The sequence below is a fragment of the Natrix helvetica genome (assembly GCF_964273705.1).
Source record: "Natrix helvetica genome assembly, chromosome: 15".
Taxonomy (NCBI): Eukaryota; Metazoa; Chordata; class Lepidosauria; order Squamata; family Natricidae; genus Natrix; species Natrix helvetica.
The window spans coordinates 1574284-1596719 of NC_138565.1; the positions used below are offsets into that span (position 1 = coordinate 1574284).

Here is a 22436-nt window from a genome sequence, read left to right on the forward strand (position 1 = left end):
GCTGTGGTCACCAAAGGGATGGCCAATGGCCCTGTCATGGGCCGTGATGGCAGAGCAGGGTTGTTGGGGCTGGGAGGCTGGTGGCTGCCCCCTCCCTGCCTTCCCTCTCAGCCCCCTCGACAACCCCATCAGAGAGTTGGCTTCGCCACCCCCCTCACCTCCACGTCCCTCACAAAGGTCTGGGGGCTGTCGGAGCCGGGGGGCTCTGCCATGGGGCTGGCCAGGCCCAAAGCATGGGAGAAGAGCCGGAGGATGGCCTTCCGCTGGGCGCCTTTGGGGGGGTGGCGCAGTGCTTGCCGGACCAGCCCATCTTCCATCATCTTCAGGTTGCCCAGAAAGCTTTTCTAGGGAGGGGAAGAGTGGAGAAGAGGAGTCAGAGACCCTCCCCGGCTTCTCTTTTACACCCAACCTTCCCTGCCTCAGTTCCCACAATTCCCCACCTCCTAGGAAGTCTTTGAAGGGGCAGGCTGGGCTTCTGGACCAAACGGGAACCATCCATTCCCCCCCCCCTCCTGAACCAGCCCGAGTCCATCCATCACCCCAAGCCAAACCTTTGTCCATCTTCCCCCCTCCTTCTCCCCCCGCCCCACGCCTGCCATGACAAGCAAGATGAGGTGCCAGGAAGTCTCACCTCCGGGTGATGCCGCTTGTCCACTGGGCCAAAGCCATCGGCAGAGCCAGGAGACATGCCAAAGACGAGCCGGTAGACCTACGAAAATAACTGTCAATCTTTGACCCTGGCAACTCACCCCCTCCCCCCGTTATCTGAAGCCCGATTATCCCTCCAGGTCTGGGCCTGCAGTTGACTCCTCCCTGCCCCCTGCCCTCTGCTCCTGCCCCGCCAACCTCTCTCAGGTTGATGCTGGAGCCCGTGAGCAGCCCCACCGTCTCGTTGGACAAGGAGAGGTTCTGCATGAGGAAGCGGTGAAGCTCCGTCTTGTCCTTGGCCACGGAGTCCAGGGAGAAGCCGGGGGCTGCCAAGGAAGCATAAATGGGGAGAGGGAGATGGGGCGGTGAGCAGGAGCAGGGAGAGAGCCCACCCTCAGGCGGGAAGCAGCTCAGCTTGTCCCCAGAAGCAACAACGAGACAAGGCAAGCAGCTGCATCAGAGGTGGGTTGCTGCCAGTTCGCACTGGTAGCAGCAGGCTGGCCATGCCCCCGAACCGGTTCCCCACATGCTGCTGCCAGCTTGGATTTTACTTATTTTTTCATTTCTGCACATGCAGAGAACAATTTACACTCAACTGTGCAAGCAGTTTGGCATGCACGCGACGCGAACTGACAGCAACGCCGGCAGCAACCCTCCCCTGAGCTGCATCCTGGCCCACAGGGGGAGGACCCCAACCCACCTGCATGGGTGGTGAAGTGGGTCTCCACAGCGCTGGGCCCGCTGCTGCTGCCAAGAGACTCCAGGTGGCGCCGGAGAGACTCCAACTCCTCCTCCGGCCCGGCATGATCCGGGTCAAACAGGTTGCTCTTCTCCACCACCTCGTTCAGCCGCTCCAGCAACTGGGTAACCCTGCAGAAAAGATCCCCGAGGGGGGGGCATGTATGAAGGGGAGGCACACCCTGAGAGGCGCTCTGGCTTCCTTCAGCCCTTTGCACTTGCCAGGGTTGGTGGAGGAAAGAGCCTGAGGTCTGCCCAGCCCTGCTCACCTTTGCTCTCCAGAAAGACTACAAAGCACCCAAAGGGATGGGGAAAACCCCCACACTTTTCTTCCTGCAAACCATCTTTTGCAACAGAAGGCCAGAAATCGGGTATTTGGGGTGTGGAGGGGCCCACCTGGAATTGGAGTACTGCAAGAACCCGAAGTCATCGCGCTGCCCGTCGGGACACAGGGACTGCATGACGGGCAGGATGCCGGCCGAGGTGAGGGGCGCTGCCGTGTAGTAGGCTAGAGGAGGAAGAGCGTGAAAAAAGAGGGGTGGGTGGAAACCTGACAGGGTGTGTAAGAAGACCCACAACCAGTTCAGAGAGCAGTGTGGAAGTCAGATCAGTTTGGGGAAGTCTCTTCCGATTAGCCAGAGGGACGGTTCAGAGGGTTAAAGGTCAGTGGTCCTTCCATCCAATTCCCCCTTCTCCACGCTTAAGTGTGCCCTGGAGATGTGCTGGGTCATAGGCCCCATGACACTTCGCAAGGGGGTATGGGTACTGTAGTCCAGCACCTCAGGAGCATGGAGAAGCCGGTTCTTTGCCCGCAGCCAAGATGGCATCACGTCTGTTCCCAGGCAGAACTCCAAACCCCTTGCAGCCCCCTCCCAAGTGGAATTTGGAGCCAAAACAAAACCTTCCCCAATATTACAAATAAATGTTCACTCTGAATTCCAGGATCTCCAGGATTCCATAAGGTACAGCTTGATCCAATCATTTCACTCTGTAAAAGGTTTACTCGAAAGAGTGATTAGTTTCTAAACAAACAGACATTGAAATCTAATTTTATTTACTCTTCTATGCTTCAGAGGCATCGGAGATCCTGCGAACTCCTGAGTTGCTGACCCGCCCAGAACCTCAGAAACCAGTGACCTTTGACCCCCCCTGACCAAAGGCGGATGGCTTTGGCCAACCCGTTAGTCACATCCTAGAGGGCAAGTTAAAAAGACGGGGAGGAGGGAATTAAGCCAGGATCCAACCCTGATCAACTGCAGGAAAAAAGCAGGATTGGGGGGGGGGGATAAGGAGTAAGCTAGATATCAATCTAGGAGTGGGGGGATCCCAATGGTGGCAAATATCCCTCTTTACAGCCTTTTTGGGAAGGGGCCTTGGCTTCCGAATTTGCACAGGACTTTGTACCCCTTCGCCAATCCCCAACAGGTTACCTGCCACCATGACCGGGAGGGCTATGAATGTGAGGGGAGATCGGAAAAAGCTGGCATTAAAACGTTAGTCAACTAAAGGGGGGAGGGGCGGCAAAGAGACACCCCCCCCTTGAAGACGTGGCCCCAGCCCAAAGGAAACCAACTTACAGACTAGAAGAAACACAGGTGCAAAAGAAGAAAGAAAGTCAGGTCGGGGGAAAAGAAAAGAAAAATAAGAGTGGGGGGAAGAGAAGAGAAAAAAAAAGCATTTCAGACAAAAAGAAAAACAAACCTCAAAGCAAAACGGGGAGAATCATGGAGATGCCTCCGATGGTAGAACTGCCAGCCTGGGCAGCTTCCCATGGGCATGGGGCGGCGGCGGGGGGGGTGGTACTAAAGAAAGGGCTGGGCTGGGGGGGGGCATTTCCAATGGGCACCTAAAGGCTGCTCCTGATTCCCATGGGGCTTAGCAGAGAGTTTATGAGCCTCTGCCTTTGCAGGAGCTTGGCTCCTTTCAGATAAACCCCCATCACCAGGGGAGCAGCTGCGACCCTGTGGGAGTCTCCTCCTTGCCCACCAGGCCCCTGGGGTTCTTGGACCCCCAAAGCCAGAACCCTTGTCAACTGGCTTGGTTGGGGCAGCAGCTCTGGGGAGAGGCTGCCCGTCGCATCTCTGCAGGAGTTTCTACTCCAGGTGGGCGAGCTTCCAGGCAGCTGAGGACGCTTTTGGTCCGAAGCAGGGATATTTTGCTAACTGCAGGGCACGGCATCCCTCGGCTCTGCCTTCCGGGGGAGGCCTGGTTGCCACTGGTGACAGGCTTTACCTGTGGACTTTGTGCCTGTGGCCATCAGGGAAGACTCACCAATTTTACCAGGTTCCTCCCGGCGGTCAGGCACTTACCTTCCTTCACGGCGATGGTGGGCTTTTTCTGCCTCAGCCCCAGCAGGATGAAGAAGAGAACCAGCGGGATGAAGATTTCGAAGGACAGCACCCACTGGAGGGGGGGTGGAAAGAGCTTGAATGAGTCAAGGGGCAGGGGGAGACCTCCAGGCAGAGCCCACCGTCCCCGAGCCTGGCTGGGAGGCAAACGGAGGGGATACAGACACCCCACTGGAGTCTTTTGTGCTGAAGGAGCAGGCTGGTGAAAACCCCAAAATCCGAGGGTGGCTTAGGATCCCCCAAGTCGCCCTCCTGTTTCCTAGTGGGGGGGGGGAGGTATGGATCAGGAGGCAACCTGGGAATGCCAACCAGACCTCCTGACTCACTGACCTAGATTCAGCTCTTCTGGTGGCAACAACCCATGTTAGTTCTGCTTGGATGAGGCTTACTAGTGCAAACCCAGAATGTCGGGCAATTGAGCGTTCAAAGTAGCATGAAAATGGGGAGGGAGGGAGGGAGCACTGCTGTTCAAGATCCCCACTCAGATCCTCCTACCCCACCACCAGCCCTCCCCACCCCGTCTGCCCACCTGGATGCCCATTTTGCTCTTCTTGGGTAGAGCAGCTCCGAACCCCTCTGTTCTGACTGAGGCCTCCCAAGAGGATAAAGCAAACTCCTTGTCCCGATAAAAAAACCCTTTATTAATTTCCCATGAATTCTGCTCATTCACCTCCAGCAAAGTCTTTCAAGGGAGGATTTACAGTCACAGATCTTATCTGGCTTGGAGAGCTGCCAGGCCGAGATCTGCAGAACTTGGCCAGGAGCCTCAGAGAGTCACAAACCAATGAAGGGAACTAATTGTCTCCTGCAAACTCCACTCCCTTTTCACTCCTCTTTTGTTTTCTCTGGGAGAGGCCATTCATCATCCACCTCCAAAGTCGACCCCTGTTCTTTAGCTGGCAACTCTGCACATGCGCACACTGGGAACAGGCTTCAGCTGTTCCTCTGCCTCACTGATGTCTGACTCTAAAGGCAGCTGAGAACTGTCATACGGCTCTGCCCCCCTCTCTGCCTCCGACACAGAGCCCTCATCAGAGCCTTCCCCAGACTCCAGGACTGGCCCAGGTTCCTCCCCAACCTCCTCACTCTCTGAATTGGCTGCCAGCTCTGCTGGCTGCTGGCAGACCATAATACCTTCCTGCCTCCCCTCCAGGCCCAAGAGAAGCAATTCCCTTTTCTCCTCAGAAGGGGCAACCTGTAAAGGTGCGCCACGGCCCTTGGCCACGATTGACCTGATGATTCTTCCCCAGAGTTATGGGCCTAAGGAGGCCTTCCTAAAACGGGGAACCGAGGAGGCTTCAGCACCACAGCCGTGGCCTTCCTTGGAGGCCACCCCTGGGCAATCAAGTCCCCCACCTGCCAAGACCCCACACTAAGGAAGCTCCGTGGAGGGTCGTGCAAAAAACACCAGTGGGGGTGGAGAGAAGACCTCGGTATCCTCCCTGGAGGTTACTCAGGTTGAAATCCTCTCTTGAAAAGGAAAAGGGGGAGACGCAGGGAAACGTTCTGGCCAGGTGCCAACAGAAGCCTTTCTCTGCTGGGAGGGGAAACTGGGAAAGCTGGGGGGGACAGAGGCGCCTTTGGGCCTCGGAAGCAGCAGCAGCTTCTTCTGCCCAAGCCGCGTCAAGCCACCGGGTACAATTCCTCCAGGGAGGGCAGCCATCTCCCGACTGGCTCCCTCCTCCTTTGTTTACTCACGGGAAGCTCACAATTGTCACTTTGTCACCAGAAACACCAGGCCTGTTTTATTAGCTGGTTTCTACCAGGCAGCGCCAAGCATTTTAGCCTCCGGATGGCCGTCTTCCCTTCCACCATGAACGTTTCAGAAAGAGGTGGCGTTTTCCTGGGCAAGGGCAGAAGGGCAGCGTCCCTCCAAGGGGCTCAGGGCCATTGGCAGCCACAGTGCCCCAAGGGCTGAAGTCAGACCTGGCCATTGGAGAGTTCTTTGCCCAAGCTGGCCAACTTGGAAATGGCAGGGAAAGAGGGTGGCATTGCCCGCAGGGCCCTCAAGGCTGATGGAAAAACCTCCGGGATAAACCCCTGCGAGACGGAGGCTGCTTTATAGCACCCGGAGGCAGAGTATTTATTTCACGCATGTTATTCTTTCCCCCTTTGCAACTCTGGAATTAAGCAAGTCTTTGTATATTTCCATCTCCTTGAGCAAAATTGCAGCAGTAACCGATGCCTCCACAGTAAGAAACAGCAACAGAGAGAATTTTCCTCTTAACACGCAACAACCAAAAGGGAAAAGAAAAAATACACAACCCCTTGCCCACTCTTGCCCACTCTCCGCAGAGCTCCCAGGTAGCCCTTTGTGGGAGGAGGGGGCAAGTGGATCATATCAGGTCTTTGATCCAGTTCCCCCCCCCCGTTTTTTTTCCCTTTTGGATCCCTCTCCAATTTATTTATTTTTTTAAAAATAGCCTTACGAAGATCCTCTTTGCTACGTTTCCATGGCAACCAAATCCGGGGTTTTGCATTGCAAGCAGGCACACTGTTCTGCCCCCAAGACATCACGCTGGAGTGAATCACCCCTCGACAGAACCTGGGTTTCAACCCCGCAAAGAGACTGCTGGCACTTGCTCTCTTACACACACACACACACACACACACACACACACACACAGAGAGCAAACTCCGGTCCCCCCACCCCACCCCCCCAAAAGTGGGAAGGGAGACAAGTGATGGGAAGATCTCTCAGAGAGAAAGCTCTCCTCTCCCCTTGGAAAAGGAGCATCAGAGTCCTCTGTCAAAAACAGCTGCCCTGAGTGTATTGGGGTGGGGTGGGGGAACTATTTCTGCACAGCTGGATAACAAGGCAAAATCTTTTCTTTCTCTTGACACAGCAACCTCCGGAACTTCCCCCAACACCCTATATATTATACAGGGTTTGCTGGCTAAAGGACTGGCTGGTTGCCAGCTGCCTTTTCATTTTTCTTCTGCAATGACAAAATTGGACAAAGGTCCACCTGGCACTTCTCAGCTGTTGCTGGGCGCAGCTGCCGCCTATAGGCGCTGCCAGGGCTGTTTACCAGCCTCACCTTTGTCCTAAAAGGAAAGGGGTGTGTCTGGCTGTTTGGTAAGAGAAGACCCACAAGAAAGCTTGTGATGAAATTACGCAGGGCCGGGAGGAAGCAGCTAGAGAGAGCACCTCCTTCCAGAGAAAGTCATGGGCATTTCCTCATTCTCTCAATTCTTCTTCTGGCAAAACCCGGAGCAATAAACGTGGGCTGAGAACCCACTGACTGGGCAAGGGGACCAGGGAAATCCACCGACTGATTGCATAACTCATCTTGATGCTCAGGAGCAGTCTAGCTTAGTGTTTCTCAACTTTGACAACTTTAAGATGAAGTGTGGACTTCAACTCCCAGAATTCCCCAAGCAGCTTGCTGGGACGAATTTGGACGCTTCGGAGAATGGACTAAACTCTACAGCAGGGCTTCTCAATCGTGACAACATCAAGACGCAGGGCTTTCTCTCCCAGAATTCCCCAGCCAGCAAGCTGCCTGGGGAATTCTGGGAGTTGAAGTCCACACGTCATAAAGTTGCCAAGGTGGAGAAACGCCGGTCAAGCTGGGAAGGGGAGGATCAGACTGCAGGCATCCGATTTCTCCTTGGGACCAACGGCAAAAGGTTCTCACGCCTTCGGCATAAAGAATTGTCACGTGGGTCAAATTGGCTTTTAATGCTCTTTCCTGTTAGTGGTCTTGCTGGGGGTGAAATGTCATTTTCTCTGGCCCTGCCCACACCTCTCTCTTTCACTTCCAGGCTAATAAATCAGAGATTTTCAGGTAAATTATGACCTTGCCCCAATCCCCAAGGCAAGCAACGCTGGGAAGCTCCCTGGTTTTGCTGCAGCTGCGGGCAGGTTCTTGGCACTCACTCGCCAAACACAATGGCCCCGTGTTTCCCCTGTGGGAATCTTCCCATGCCACCAAGCGCCATCTGCTCTCCCGAGGCAAGGCACGTGTGCCTCCCCTCAGAAGGAAGGAAATGTTCTGTGTGGCACTGCCAGGGAGGAAACGACTGGCCAGGTGAGACGCACCAGCAGAAAAGGACCAGTTCAAACGGCACCTAGAAAGGGAGTTGCCCCAGCTAAGCCTCTTATTGTGTCAAAAGCCACTGTGCCAGGGGAAAGCAGCTTGGTTGCCTTCAGTTGGGTGAAAGCTCAGGGGCATGACCACGAGGGTCCCTGCCCAGAGACCCCCACCCACACCGCTTGAGGAAAGGCAGACATTCCCTGTATTGGATGTGAAGCCTGTCTGGCTGGTTCCCCCCCCCCAGCCCTGGATGATCTCAAAAGATTTAATCATGGCAGAATGTTCGGCCGCAGAGTTAATCACAAACTTTCTCCAAGTATTTTCCTTTCACCTTTTACAATACATCCTGTAACAAAATCGGTTCCTGCTTCTAAATATGTGAATTTTGCATCAAGCAACAACCTCTCCTTCCCTCCCTCCCTCCCTCCCTCTCTTTCTCTCCTGTAGTCAAAGGGGCTCTTTGCTTTAAGTGGGATTAAATGGCAGCCTTTTTCTTGTTCTTTTTCTTGTTCGCCCCCTCCCCTCTCTCCACCTTAAAGAGAAACTGAAAAGCAGATAATAAAAAGTGTGTGGAATAACAGGGGGAGGGCAGGAAATTAACCTGCACAGCTCAAGTTATGTGCCGGGTGGAACAGCCGCCCAAAGAACAGGTTGAGTGCCTAAAATTAACAACCTGCCCCTTTATTCATGGCCACCAAAAAAAAAAAAAAACCCAGCTATTCCACCACTCAGGGATTTTTAGTCAAAAGCCACTAGAGAGTCCCCTCTCTTCTCCCTCCCCAAATTTTCATGCACAAGAGGATTTAAAAGATGAGCAGAGCTGCCCACCCAGTTCCTGGCTTTAGACCAGCTGGGTGGGTGGGTGGGTGGGAGGATGGCAGGCAAAGAAAGTCCCTGCATCAAACACAGATGATGCTTCCAGCAGTTCTCAGAGGCTTCCCAGAAATTCACAGCCGAGGTGGCGGCATTGTGGTCCTGGTGGACAAACCCCCCTTTGTCCAGGCGGGGAGGTCAGCTCCAGCAGGGCAGCTAAATCTCTCCATTTCAAACAGGAAGGACAATGGGGAGGCTCACAACCAAGAGGGCAGGCTTGTGTTCAAGCTGCTTTCTAAGGGGCTTCCTTCCTCCTCCAGGTGTCCCTTAGCAGAGATCCAGATCTGCAAGGGTCTCCGTAAACAAACCAGCATATAAAACAAGGCCCATCTGGGTTGATGTGCCCAGGCGAGGATGCCTCATTAGACAGAGACCCAGCCCTAAAATGGGGCAGCCTTTCTTCCCTCACATGGATCCAAAGCAAGGAGACCCTTTAAAGACCCTGGAGGTCAATCAAGCCCAGCCACATGGGCCCTGCTCAGGAGACGCTGCATGGGGCACTTCCATGTCTCAGCCTCTTCTCCGTCCCCTGGCCAGGCAGGGAGAACAGCTGCAGACTCCCCTCTTTTGAGGCTGCTCCAGCCTCCTGCGGATGCTTCAACCCACCCAGCCTGATTCCCTAGAGGGGGGCAAAGTAGGGGCTGAAATGCAACCCTCCTTTAGAGCAGCGGGTCTCAAACGTGGCAGCTCTGAAGACGGGTAGACTTCCAGAATTCTCCAGCCAGCTTTGGGAACCAGCTCTCTCCAAACACAAACTTTTTTTGCTCTACTCTTGGCGGAAATCAGTTTATCGACAGGGTCTGTCTGACTATTTTGCTATGCACCAGAGACAGGGACAAAAACAGAAGAACCTTCCAGAAAAAGCACCGGGTGCTAAGGAAGGAGCTCTCCGTTGGGTCTGGCCCAGCTCAGCTCTTGGTGTCAAGATGGACCCAACCTTGCACGTCAGTCAGTCAGCCTCCACACAAAGCCTTTGGGGAATGGTTTGGTCTCCCTGGGACAACAGGCAGCCTGAGAGTTCGGAGGGTCTCCCGTGCGAGTCCTGGCAGGGCACAAGTGCACGGAGCTTCCCTGCAAAGGGCCACATCCTGCCCTGGAAGCTGGAAAGGAATCCAAGGTTGCTCCGCAGCAGAAGCTTCTGCGGAATTTATGCCCCTGAAGCGCCTTGGTGCTGCTGCTGCAGAGGCCTCCGCCAGATCCTCCAGGGCTCCTTCATTACAATGGGCATAAATTAGGGGGGAGGCTCTCTTCTGCAGAGGGAAGGAGCCACGGCATACATGAAGTTACAATTCCAACAACGGGCAGATTGCCAGATTATTCAGAGGGAAGTCAAGATAAAGCAGAAACTGGTGCCAGAGGAAGCAGCCAAATTCACGCAAAGTTATCAGTCTGTCCCAAGATAACAAGTGCCCCATTTGAACTCACCAAAGTCCCAGAGTGCAATCTGAACCTGCTGCTGCCCCCCCCCCAGCCCTTTTCTAAGGAGGACCCCAGAGCACACTGCCTCCGTGAAGCCGGCCACACAGACACCCCACCGCCCCTATTTTGAGGGCCTCATCCCTGCTGAGAAGAGGCTGGAGGCCGAAGAGGGATTCGCCTCCAGCCAGAGAGGGATAAAGACACACCAGCTTCCAAGAGAGCTGAGATACATTGGAGCGTCTCTTTAATGGCCTAATCCTCACACAGCATTGAGGGGCTTAGAAAAGTCCTTCTGGCCCCTGGAAAGGCAGAGCGGGAAATGAAAGACCCTCCAGCCGTGGGTGACGCAGGAATGCCTGCACGCTTCCAGGTAGCCCCAAAGTACCTGCGCCCAATCGGAGCCCTGGTCCTAAACTGGGAGGAGAAAAACAAAGCGGGCGCAGATTTCCACAGGTGGAAGAATTCCCTCCTGGATTATGGAGCGTGATTCTGGTTTTCAAGCTCTGGCTGTGCCCCAAGGCAGCCAGGGATGAAGCTGCCCCTTAAAAGGACTGCAGACGATTAATTCTGCAGAGCTCACTTCACATCACGGCCTTCAGATAACTTTGGGGAGCTTCCCTGCACTTCGCCCCCTAACTCTCTTGGCCAGCTTCCTGCAGGCTGCGGCCTCCACTCTCCACCAGGAAAAGAGCAGTAGATAAAATGCCAAAGTCCCTCCTTCACGCCAGCCTGGTGTCTTAAAGCCTAAGGATCCCTCTGCCTGACCACTCTTATACCAGTGAAGAGTGGTCAGTGGAGTTCCTCCAGCAAATATGAGGGGAATTCCCACCCCTCACTGCCCCTAGACGCCCACCCCTCATAAGGAGGATACCCCCTCCTAGAAGGCGGCACAATTAGCTCCTGCAAGAGGGACCGTTTTCTCCACAATTCGCATCTTAATTCATGCCAGGACCTGTGGCCATGAGTCCCACAGGCCAGGGCGGCGTGCGTAGAGCTCCTGAAAGACAGATGCCAGGCAGGGCAAGCAGCTGGCAGCACAACGCAGGCTGCTTCCTTTGGCAAAGTGAGAACCAAATCTTCCCCTGGTGAGGCTGGTGCTGACGAAGAAAAAATGCCAAGTTTATTTTTAAATAGGGGAGCAGAGATTAAACTGTGTCCACCAGGAGGGGCAGGCACTGGAGTTTAGCTGCTCTTGGCTCAGCTTAGCACCATTTGGGAACCCAGCTGCCTCTGGCGTTGCCTTCCAGGTGAAGCCAGAGGCCACTAGCGTTTTATTCCCAACACCCCTGGTTCACGGAAAGCCTGCCCAGCCTCCCTCATCGTCTTTAATCAAGGGGGACTCAGCCTTCCATCCTTCCAAAGGGGGCAAAGTGAGGATCCAGACTGTTGGGGACCACCAGAGCCTGTAAACCGCTTAGAGAGGGCTGGAAAAGGACTGTGAAGCGCTATATAAGTCTAAGGGCCACCGCTATTAAGGGCTGGGAAGCAGCTCAGAAACTGCCCAGCCTGGATGGAGGCGGAGGGGCACAGAAGGGAGCCGCCTACCCATCTCCCTCACCTCCTGCTCTCTAGATATGGTGGACTACAATGCTCTCAGCACAGCTGTTAAGCCTCCGCGCCCCCCCCTGCAAAACAGCGCAAGGAAATCTCGGCCACCCCCAAGACCGCCGGCCGAGGGGGAGGAGGGGGCGAGGCCCCCCTACCCCTCCCTCCCAAATTCTTCACCACCACCCCAGCCCTCCCCCCCCCGCCCCGCTACTGACCGGGCTGCGTCGCTTCAGCGTCACGTTCTTCCATAGCAGGAGATAAAGTTGGTGCAGGAAGCCCATCGCGTCGCCCTTCCCTGGGCATCAGCTGCAGGGGCGCAGTTGCAGCGTCCAAGGCCGCCCACCGCCCAGACCCCCGCGCCTTTCTAACGGAGGCGGCAGCGGCGGTTTCGACGGAGCAACAGCCGGTCCTTTCTCTCTGCTGCAGGCGGGCGGAGGGGGGGGGGCGTTGGAGGCGGGCTGAGCTTCATACACACCCTCCCGGAGGGAGGGAGGGAGGCAGGGAGGGCGGGGCGGCGGCGGCGGGCCTTGAACCAGCTCCCGCGCAGCCCTCGCCCGGCCGAGACGCTCCGCTCTCCGCCGCCGCAAAGCCGGCGAGTCCAGCGAAGAACGTTTCTTTCCTTCCTTCTTTCCTTTTCCTTCCTTCTTTCCTTCCTTCCTTCCTTCACTTCAGCACCCGCGAGTATCTTTGGAAAGGGCCCGTGGACGGACCCCAAGGATCTGGGGCTTATGCGACCAAGGATGGCTAAAGCACGGCTGGGCGGCAGGCGCAGAGGCGGTCTGCAGGAGGCTGGCACAGCTCATCCCTCTGAACGTTTCCTCCAAGCTGGAAACATTGGCCGCTGCCCGCCCAGCCCCAGGGCGATGCAGGACGAACGGCGGCCCGGTGAAAAGCCGCTCAATCAGCCCCCAGGGCAAAACGGACCCTCCACGCAGAGGAGCAGGAGAGCCTCACAGGCGAGGAATTGGGGGAAGATCCTATATCGTGCCCAGGGGTTTTCGGTGCTGCTGGAATCCAGTTTCCAGATGTTGCAGGGGTCTTTTTTTCCCCCTGGAAGAAGCCAAAGGGTCTCATTCTCCCTCCCTCGTGGGGGGGGGAGCGCGAGGGACGAGAAGCCAAGGGTAGGGGTCGCACGTCCTGCCCCCCGGGGTTGGGCAATCTGAGGCTGGCACATTCGCTAGGACTTCAGTTCCCACAATTCCTTCTGGGCGCGCCGTGGGCTGCTGGGAAATGTAGGACGGTCCTCGCCTTTCCCCTCTCCGGAATTAAAGGTGTCCCGGCCTCCAAGCAGGCGACGCTTTGGCGCGGAGGCCGCTGGCTTCCAATCGGAGGGATGTTCTCCTTTTCCAGGCTGCCCCGGGAACCCACCCAGCTGCACGAAAGAGCCGCCAGAGGGCTCCGGGGCTCATCGGCTCCTCTCACGGCATCCTCGCGAGGCGTCAAGTGTGCGGGGTGCATGCAACGGGAGGGGGCTCTGGGACATAGGAGCCCCCCCTGCCCGGGCCTCGCCGTTCCGGGTTAGCTGTCACACAAACACACTGGAGATGCTGGGACACCGAGAGAGCCCAGAACAGGGGTGGTGGTTATTATCATCATTATTATCTACTTTATTCATTAAACATGAAACTCAAGTCAACTGAACATTCAAAAATGCATCACAAATACCATTGGCCGGTGCTGATGGTTGATAAGGGTTGCTGCCAGCGTCCTAGATATCAACTTATTATTATTTCTTTTATCCATTAAGCATCAAACTCAAGTCAAGGGAGCATTTAAAGATAGGTCACAAATCCCATTGACTGGTGCTAATGGTTGATACAGGTTGCTGCCCAATGTTCTAAGTATCAACCAAGGACCTTCTTAAAATATACGATGTTCCGAGCAGCGCAGTTTTTTGCAGTTCCGCTGGTGTTATTGCAAGAAGCTGCAATTTATTGATATGTTTTATAAAATTCGTGGACAGGGTACCAAGTGCCCCGATGACATTGGGTATCACTGTTACATGCTTCATCCATAATTGGATGGTTTCGGTGGCCAGGTCACAATAGTTCTTGATTTTTTCCAGTTTGTTTCTTCGACTCTGGCATCTCCTTGTACCGCAGTGTCAATAAATTGTATGTTTTGGTTTTCGACAACTGTGATATCTGATGTGTTATGTTCCAAATGACGATCCGTCTGTATTCGAAAATCCCACAAGGTCTTCACCTTCTCATTTTCAATAACTTTTTCCACTTTATGTTCCCATGACTTTCTGGATACAGGTAAATTGTATTTTTTACATAATGACCAGTGGATTAATTTTATATTATTATTATTTTATTTCAAAAAACTTTTTTTCAATGCTGGATGCACTAAAATACATCCTTTGCCAAATCCACAGTTTCTTTCAGCTCAGAATTTGGCCTTGTTGAGATATTCAAAATTTAACAGCTGGACAGGTGAAGGGCTGGACAAGGAGTAAGAAGACAAGGGCGGTAGCCAATTGGTGGAAGAGAGCTGGCCGCTGCATGAGCTCTGATTGGTTGCTGAGTAACAAGGGGGCGTTTCCTTGTTTCCCGCCTTTTTCCTCCTGTGCCCTCTCTGATTTACCTCATGGTGTCCCTGCTCTGTTGATTCACCTGAGTACGCCACCCCTGTTGGCCTCTACTTCAATTATTAATATATTTTATAAAATTGGTTGGTGTCAGTGTCTCTGACACTGGCTGCCCAGTTCCCCGACAATCCTTTTCCTGGGGTTGTGAACCCCAAAGGTGCCCCAAAAGGGATGCAACTACTGAGACCACCTGTACCTCAAGCCCCTTGGCCCGACTACATCTCCCATTATCCCCACCCAGCGTGACTAAAGTTATCAGAACACAAGATAAAGGCCATTTCGGGAACCTGGCGGTACAGCCCAGTTGAAGTGAAGGAGGGGGGAAAAAGCAGCGGAAATTTAAGAGGAAAGGGCTGCTGGGGGCAGCCAGAGAGGTCCCTCTGTATGCCAGGTGGCAAGTGCCAAAGCCAGACCTGCACCTGGATCACCACAGCACATTTCCCCTTTTGCTTTCATGCCCCTGATCTCCTTCCAGAGGCAAGATGAGTGACTGCTCATGCCAGGTCTGGTGGCAGGGAGTTACCCAGGACAACAGCCCCTTTTGAAGGGGGGGCACTGGGGGAGGGTCCGTGTTCCCCCAAGGGAAAGCTCCTCTTGCAGGGAACTCCGTTGCATCCTCCCCTCCAGCATGGCTCAGCCGTTGAGGCAGCTGTCCCAGATGTGGTTTGGGGCGAGAGAGAAAGAGAAGCTTCCCGCAATACAGCTGTTTGAGTCTGACCAAGGTGTGAACAGTGCCAGGGGCGGCTTTCTTTTGAAAGAGACCACAAGCGCCTCTTCTGCCTTCCGCCTCCGCTCAGATCGAGCTTTCAAAGCAGAAGCTGCTCTCTGGGGTAGAATCAAGGCGGCAGCGGTAAGTTCATTTTATGCCATTTATGCCATTTATGCTGCGCATTGCCAGCCCACCCACCCCCGAAGCAAAGGTGGAACAGAACAAACTGTGTTTCAGAAAATTATTGATTGTTATTTAGAGTCAGGAAAACATTTCTGTCTGTCTCTCTCTCTCTGTCCGGGCACAGTCTATGTTCATGCTAGTTTTCGATCAATAAATAAATCCGTATCATTTGGGCAGGAGTTTTAAATGGCCCTGATTTATGACAAATAAAATATAGGTACTAAACTTCCATGCCACCTGACTCTCAGCGATTCCTGGGCAGCTCTCTGCGCAAGTTGATAAAAGACGGCTTATAGAGAAGGGCAATTTCTGATGAAGATAAGTATTGAAATGAAACAAAATGAAAGTCTTTTTAAAAAAGAAAAGAACTTTTATTGTGTTTCCTCTACCTTTTCTCCTTCCCACTAACCATTCTGACAAAAATTCTCCTCCTACAGCTCTTGGCTACCTGCTGCTACCACCTGTCCCCAAAACAGACCTTATAAGAATGGATTTCAAATTCAATATTTTTCCAGATGTTTGAAGTAGCAAGTTTTCATTTTTAAATTTTGGAATATATATATAAAATAAATAATATATATTATATATTATATATATATATATATATATATATATATATATATATATATATATATATATATATATATATATATATATATATATATATATATATATATATATATATATATATATATATATATATATTTAAAATCTTAATTAGTAATTTAGAAATCTAAAGCTTAACTCTCTGGGCAGGGACACGAGTAAATCTCTCTCAATCCAATCCCTTTTGTAGTTTAAAATTAAAATTAAAATTAAATTCGTTTTCACTATTTCAAGGCTAACCCCGTACTGCAGTTTTTAGCCTGCATTTCAATAAGGATGTACCGTTCGTTGCCCACCAGTGATGCAAAGACTTGTTATTTTCTCATTTTATTTCCTGAAATCTCTTTAATAAAAAATAGTTCGTTTGATGTGCCAGTTAGAAGAACACTGATTTTAGTTGCTGGAAGGATATGAAAGCTCAGCTTCCTTAAACTCAGGGCACTTTCAGAATTACTAGAAGCAGCTACATCGCCTGGTGCCCATGAAATGTCTCAAGCGAACCAACTGAGAAGCTGGAGAAAGTTAACAAAGTGACTTTTATTAGGAATAAATGAACCGTACACATTGGGCACCTTCCAAAAGGAGGAAGAAACAGAATGAAATATAGATGAATGCAATAAACCTATGCACACACAGATACACGCAAATTTCATTATACTAAATTTGGTGCAGTTACCTATGAACAGCCAAGCCAGGTTACACAATTCAATCTGCATTCAGTGTTGTTTTTTCCCCTCGGACAGACCAATTCTGACCAGCTCAGTGGTACCAACTCTTAAGATTACTAAAGCTGACTCAGATTTCTTCATTCTCCCTTGTTCCTGTCACAGTCTGTATTGTCTGCTTGCTTCATCTTTTCTTCTTATTAACCAAGCTCATTATGAATTTCTGCCATCATTTCCTGTTTTGGTTCAATCTGTCCTTGGGAATCTACAGCTTTTGTCAGTGTGTGTGTGTGTGTGACCTGCAGGCATCTGAATTCAGGGATGCAGAGACACCATTTTCTTCTCATGGCCACCCATATTTCAACCCTGGTCCTGGAGCAGCCCCCTCCCTTTGCAGCCCTTTGCCCTCCAATGTGCCCTTCAGAAAAGGATTTAAACACTTCTGTCCCAAAGAGGAAGAGGAGAGGAAGACCCCTCAAGGGTGGGATCTTTATGAGCTTTATTGCTGAGATGTTTTTTTATTGTGTTTCGTGTTTTGAGGGACTGAGAGCCAGTTCGTTTTGGGAGGAGTCGGTGGCATACGCAAATGTGGTGGGTTGGCATCTGTTTGCCTCAGCAGCAGAGAAAAACCTATTTAGAGATGCTTGATAGATAGTTTTGCAAGACTTCAAGCAACCATCTTGAGCACCTTGAGGGCAGTCCCAGTCCAGATGCTTTCCAGGCTCCTAGCTAAAATCTGTTTCCTAATCATAGCTGGGTTTGATTGGCACCAGCCCTGCAGTGCGGGAAAAGCTTGCTCGACCCACTTGCAAAATTCACAGTTGGCTCTCCTCTTCCTCACCATCCCAGCTTGGAGGAACTGGCCCCTTTCTCTCCCTTTCACTCCCCACTACATTAGGGGAAACCACGGAAAGGCAAGCGCTGAGCAGCGAGCCAGCTGCCCCTGACTGACTGCTGCGCTGGGGCATTCAAACCAAACCAAGGAGGCAAGTCCTTCAAACCAGATTGGAATCAATTTGGCATCCCTTATGCTTGAAACGACCCTTCCCTTCCCCTTCAGTCCTTTTTAAAGGTCCTTAAAATATTTGGTTTTTTTTTCTCCACAGGATCTTTATGAATCTAAAAGTTTATCTTTTCAGTGCAGGATACGATGCCAGTTAAATTAAGGCAGAGTGTACTAAACTGATTATTACATTGTTCAAGTCTGATCATTGTTTACCCCGCACTATGCATTTTCATTCTTTGTACTGCATTTACGGTAGATCGAAGTGCACAGCATGCAAAAATATGACTGTTTTAAGCCGAAAATAGAATGTGTAGGGAGGGGAATGCAAATGAAAACAGAAAACCTTATCAACTAAAGGAGCCAGAATCTGCATAATTAGAATGACTATCTGTCAGATGTCTTGTTAATAAGAGTTCTTGCTCAGATACCTCTCGCAAACTCCTTTTCCAGAATAGAAAGCTTTAAAGCCCCCCTCCCCATTTCACGGACAGCCTGACGTTTCACTGCTTTCGGGGATTGTGATTTTCTCTCTCTATTTAACTTCCAGGAACAACCTCCCTCCAGAACAAAATCTGGCTGAGTGAGAAGTGAAAGCAATTCAGATCAAAGCATCCACAAAATACCACAGTTACATCCCGCTGAACCGTTAAAAACATCACTCAGTTTTTCTAACCCTCCCCCCCAAGTAATGTGATATTCATTCAGCTAGATTTTAATGTTGGTTGGATGATTAGATAATGGGAAGGTTGTAGGAAAAAGGAACTGAGGTTTTCTCTGAGACCCCTCTGGAGCTGGGGGGGGTCTCTTCCTTGTTCTCCCTGCTTGGACTGTTTTCATGTCTCTCAGATACCACCACCCCTTTCTTGATCTCATCTTGAGTTTTGTCTTGAGGGATCTGAGGCAGCAGAGGGGGTGGGGGGAGAGAGATTCTGTTTGCTTGCAGCCAAATGCAAGACAGATATATAGTTTATAAAATATTGCATGCATCACAATGCTCCATATTTTCCAAAGGTATAGCAGGCTGCACACCCCACAGTGACCTAGTTGGTGTGCAGTAACACTGAAGCATCACTGCAGATGGTGGCGGCACTGCTAAAGCCGAAAGGTTTTGCAGTCTCATCCATACCTTCCATCTTTAACAACTCCCAAGACTCCAATCTCAGCAACTTCCTTTGCATCAGGCTAAGACTTCATAAATCCCGGGCCTCCTCGGGCAAAGAAGGGCCGGAACGAGAGACTTCCGAGCTGCTCTGTACTTCCTTTAATGCAATAGGGGATATTTTGCAATCCTTTGAGCACCGTAACCTCTTATGCCGTTCTTTGCAGCTCTCAGAACTATTGGGGACTGAGGAAGGAAGAGGGCTGAGCAACCGCAGTTCCTTAAGCCAGCTCCTAATACAAAGCAGCAGTTGTGTTTCTGGTCACTTTCCCACCTGATGGCCCCCGTGGCAAAGATCTGGGCAGGTGCGTCTCTCCTTGGCATCGTCCTCTTCTGGAATGCCCCACTTCTCTTCAAGCTGTCTGATGACCCTCCAAGATTTCCAAGGCAGAACGTCACCTTGAGCCTCCTGATCTGGAGCTGGCCCTTTGGGGCAGCCACAAACCTGACCGGTGATGTCTGCTCCAGGCTCTATGGCATCACAGGCTGCCAACTGACCACAAACCGCCACCTGTTCAGCCAAGCGGACATTGTGGTGTTCCATCACTGGGAACTGCAGTATGAAAGAAGGGACCTTCTGCTGTCCAAGGCCCACCCTGGGCAAAAGTGGGTTTGGGCCTCCCTGGAATCTCCAAGCAACACCAAAGCCCTGGAGGGCTGGACGGGGAAGGAATGGAACTGGGTCCTCTCATACAGGCGAGACGCTGATCTCTTCTTCCCCTATGGGGAGCTGGTGCCTCACTCGCTGGATGTGGTGGAGATCCCAGAGAAAACAGGCTTAGTGTGCTGGGTGATCAGCCACTATCATGGCTCCCAAGCCAGGGCAGTGATGTACCATGAACTGTCCAGGCACCTCAGAATTGATGTCTTCGGGAAGGCCAACAGGAAGCTCTTGTGCCCAGACTGTTTGCTACCAACCATCTCCAAGTACAGGTTCTATCTGGCCTTCGAGAACTCCATCCACCGGGACTACATCACAGAGAAGTTGTGGAGGAACGCCTTCCTTGCCGGCTCCGTGCCTATCGTCCTGGGTCCCTCCCGCGCCAACTACGAGCAGTTCATCCCCGCCAACTCCTTTATCCACGTGGACGACTTCAGCTCAGCCAAGGACCTGGCCACTTTCTTGACCACCATGAACGAGAGCCACTACCGGAGCTTCTTTGCCTGGAAGCGGAACTACACGGTCAGACTCCACCAGGACTGGCGGGAACGGTTCTGTTCCATCTGCCAGCAGTACCCCCACTTGCCCCCAAATAAACTCTACCCGGACCTGAAGCGCTGGTACTGGGATTACTAGCAGCATCTGATTGTCTCTGGGGCAGCCAGACCATCCGTGGCTCCTCTCCAGAGCTGCCCATCTCTGATACTGATCCCAACCCCTACATAAAAGCCCCTACATCTGCACCAAGGCCCACCCACAAGGGCCCTCCTTTCCCAGCTTCAATTCTTTTGTTCTCTTTCCTTCAACTTCCTTTCCTTCCTTCCTTCCTTCTTTGCTCAAGGGCTCATCAAGCTTCGTTTCTTCTCCATTCCCCCAGCAAGGTCCATCCCCCAGCACCACCCAGCCTGGGATGGATGATGGGATTTGAAGTTCAACCCACATGGATTGCCACATGGGGAGGCAGCAGCTGAGAAGATAGCCATTCCAGGGGCAGAGAAAGCTGTGAAAGCCGCAAAGCAGAAGACCTTAAACTCTTTCCTGTTTACCCAAGTGAATCTGACAGGAAAGGAAGCTAGAAACCTCACTGCCCCTACTTGTCTTGAGCAAGGGGCCAGTGGGCGCAGTGGTTACAGCGCCAGGTTGGCAGCAGGGAGACACCCATCCTCTGGGCACCCTTGGGGAGCGAGTGCCTCGACTTTGGCCTCAGCCTTCGCCTGGTGGTGGGCAAGCAGCGGCCAAGCAGGATGGCTGAGCTAGCTTTGCCTGGCCTAATGGGGAAGGGGAGGCAGAGTGACCCCAGGCCACAGTGCTGGCTGCCCCAGGATGGATCTCGGTCCTCTCTCAACTCTCCAACTCACATGCTCCCCACTTCCTGCAAACATCGCTCAACATCCTTCTAATTCTCCCTCTGGTGAAATCTGCCCCTTTCTCAGCACAGTGCCAATCCGGTGCCAGCCTCGTGTGGCCATCAGCTCCCTCTAGCGGTCCCACTGGAACCCTACAGAGTCGATCCCCATTAATTCTACTGAAACCACTGGACTGAACCTGGTGCCAAGTTGGAAGCCCCCGAGAGAGACCCGTTTTTAATTTCCCCAACTTTCCCTCCCATTCTCCTCCCCCCCCCCCCAGTCTAAAAGTGCTCAGATAATCCTAATCTTATACTGACCTACTTTGCAGGGCTGGGATGGGGAGGGAGAAAATCCCCATGCAATATGCTCCATCGGAGAAAGGGGGGAATTTAAATGACAATCTAAACTGCCAGCATCCGGAAAGGAAGATTAACAGGACAATCGCTGGGAGCACTTTAAAAAAGGACCTTTAAGAGCAGATCGGGGTTTGAGGCTGGGGTGCTGTGAGCCCCTCTGGCAAACACCCAAGGATGGTGCTGCTGCTATGCACTTTCTTCCTTCCTCTCGGATCTCTCAACCTCTACAAGGTCAAAATAATTCTTTCTTTCATCAGCACCGAGCACTGCTCCAGTCCTCACTTGAATTGCCTGAATGTTTAATCGGATTACTTGAATATTCCTTTCCTATCTAAGAAAAGAACCCCCTTAATAGTAAATTATGTTCCTCCAAATACGTGCAGAGTGCAATTTACTTGCAAAGTCAAGATGGGATTATTACTTGCACAATATCTTGAGCAGAGGGCCAGGGGGTGCAGTGGTTACAGCACCAGGTAGACAGCAGGGAGACTCCCATCCTCTGGGCACCCTTGGAGAGGGGTTGCCCCAATTTCGGCCCCACCCTTTGGCCCATTGGTGGGCAAGCAGTGGCCAGGTAGGAGAGGTCTATGACAATTTGCCACAGCCAACTCACCACGTCCGACTCCCTGCGGGAGTCTAGGGAGGGTCAAATTTTTCAGCTTTCAATTTCCAAACATTAGGGGTTCTCAGCCATTGTGACAAGCCTTGGGGATTGTAAAGATATTTCGGCTACTTTAATATAATTTGGTAAGTAACTACATAAACACAATGTACTTACTATTACTTTCAAACATTTTGTTTGTTGCGGCACAGCAACCTCGCCACAGAAAAACTCACTGCGGGACAAGAGTTACACTAAGATCAAAGAAACAGTGGAATAGAATCATTAAACAAAGGATGCAAAAGTGGGGGTGGGAGGAAGAAATTGGGAATGGCAAAAATCAAAAAAAATATTTTAAATAAAGAAATAGAATTGGTAAATTGTGCCGCAGTTGGCCTGTGGCGAGTTGGCCGCGAGAAATTGTCCAGCGGTGACTTGGTTGTAGTGAGTTGGCCGTGGCGAGTTTCCCACTGTGAGTTGCCTATAGCAAGTTGTCCCATTCCGAAGCAGGAGGGCTGAGCTAGGTAGCCGGATTGCCTGGCCTAATGTGTGTGGGGGCAGGCAGAGTGACCGCTGGCCACAGTGCTGGCTTCCATCCTGCAGGTCTGGATGGGATCAGAGCCACCTTGGAGAATCAGCCTCTGTGTCTCCCCCAAAATCCTGCCTATAGATGAGCCCCTTGGTACGCTTCACATCCTGCAAAAGAATATTACACACACCGAGGGAGGCTGGGAGCCCTTTGAGTGACGGAGACCTATCTGCATTTCTCTAACTACCTCCCAGATATTCTCAGGCACAGAATAATTTGCCGATCAAACCAACATGGCCGCGGGTCCCCCAAGGAGAGAGGCTGCTGCGTGGACAGATATGTTCCTTTGAATTACCCCTAAATCCAGGAAGAAAACAGCTCAAAACCGAAGGGCACCAAAGAAGC

The 22436-nt window shown here is 52.0% G+C and overlaps 2 protein-coding genes across 3 annotated transcripts in view; one reads left to right on the forward strand and one right to left on the reverse strand.

The window, feature by feature from the left end:
• The window catches only part of ABCA2 (ATP binding cassette subfamily A member 2), a 32155-nt gene extending 20109 nt beyond the window's left edge, over nucleotides 1-12046 (reverse strand). For both annotated transcript variants that reach the window (XM_081967117.1, XM_081967116.1), the window contains exons 1-7: nucleotides 11830-12046; nucleotides 3696-3789; nucleotides 1783-1894; nucleotides 1349-1518; nucleotides 847-974; nucleotides 632-709; nucleotides 159-344 (exon numbers count right to left, since the gene is read on the reverse strand). In XM_081967117.1, the coding sequence (XP_081823243.1) occupies nucleotides 159-344; nucleotides 632-709; nucleotides 847-974; nucleotides 1349-1518; nucleotides 1783-1894; nucleotides 3696-3789; nucleotides 11830-11895 (834 nt within the window). In that variant the 5' untranslated portion in view covers nucleotides 11896-12046. The remainder of the gene's footprint in view (nucleotides 1-158; nucleotides 345-631; nucleotides 710-846; nucleotides 975-1348; nucleotides 1519-1782; nucleotides 1895-3695; nucleotides 3790-11829) is intronic.
• Nucleotides 12047-16245: 4199 nt separating this feature from the next.
• Nucleotides 16246-21390, forward strand: FUT7 (fucosyltransferase 7). Its single transcript, XM_081967734.1, has one exon. It carries the CDS (start codon nucleotides 18813-18815, stop codon nucleotides 19830-19832), a length of 1020 nt encoding a protein of 339 aa, XP_081823860.1. The 5' UTR covers nucleotides 16246-18812; the 3' UTR covers nucleotides 19833-21390.
• Nucleotides 21391-22436: the final 1046 nt, after the last annotated feature.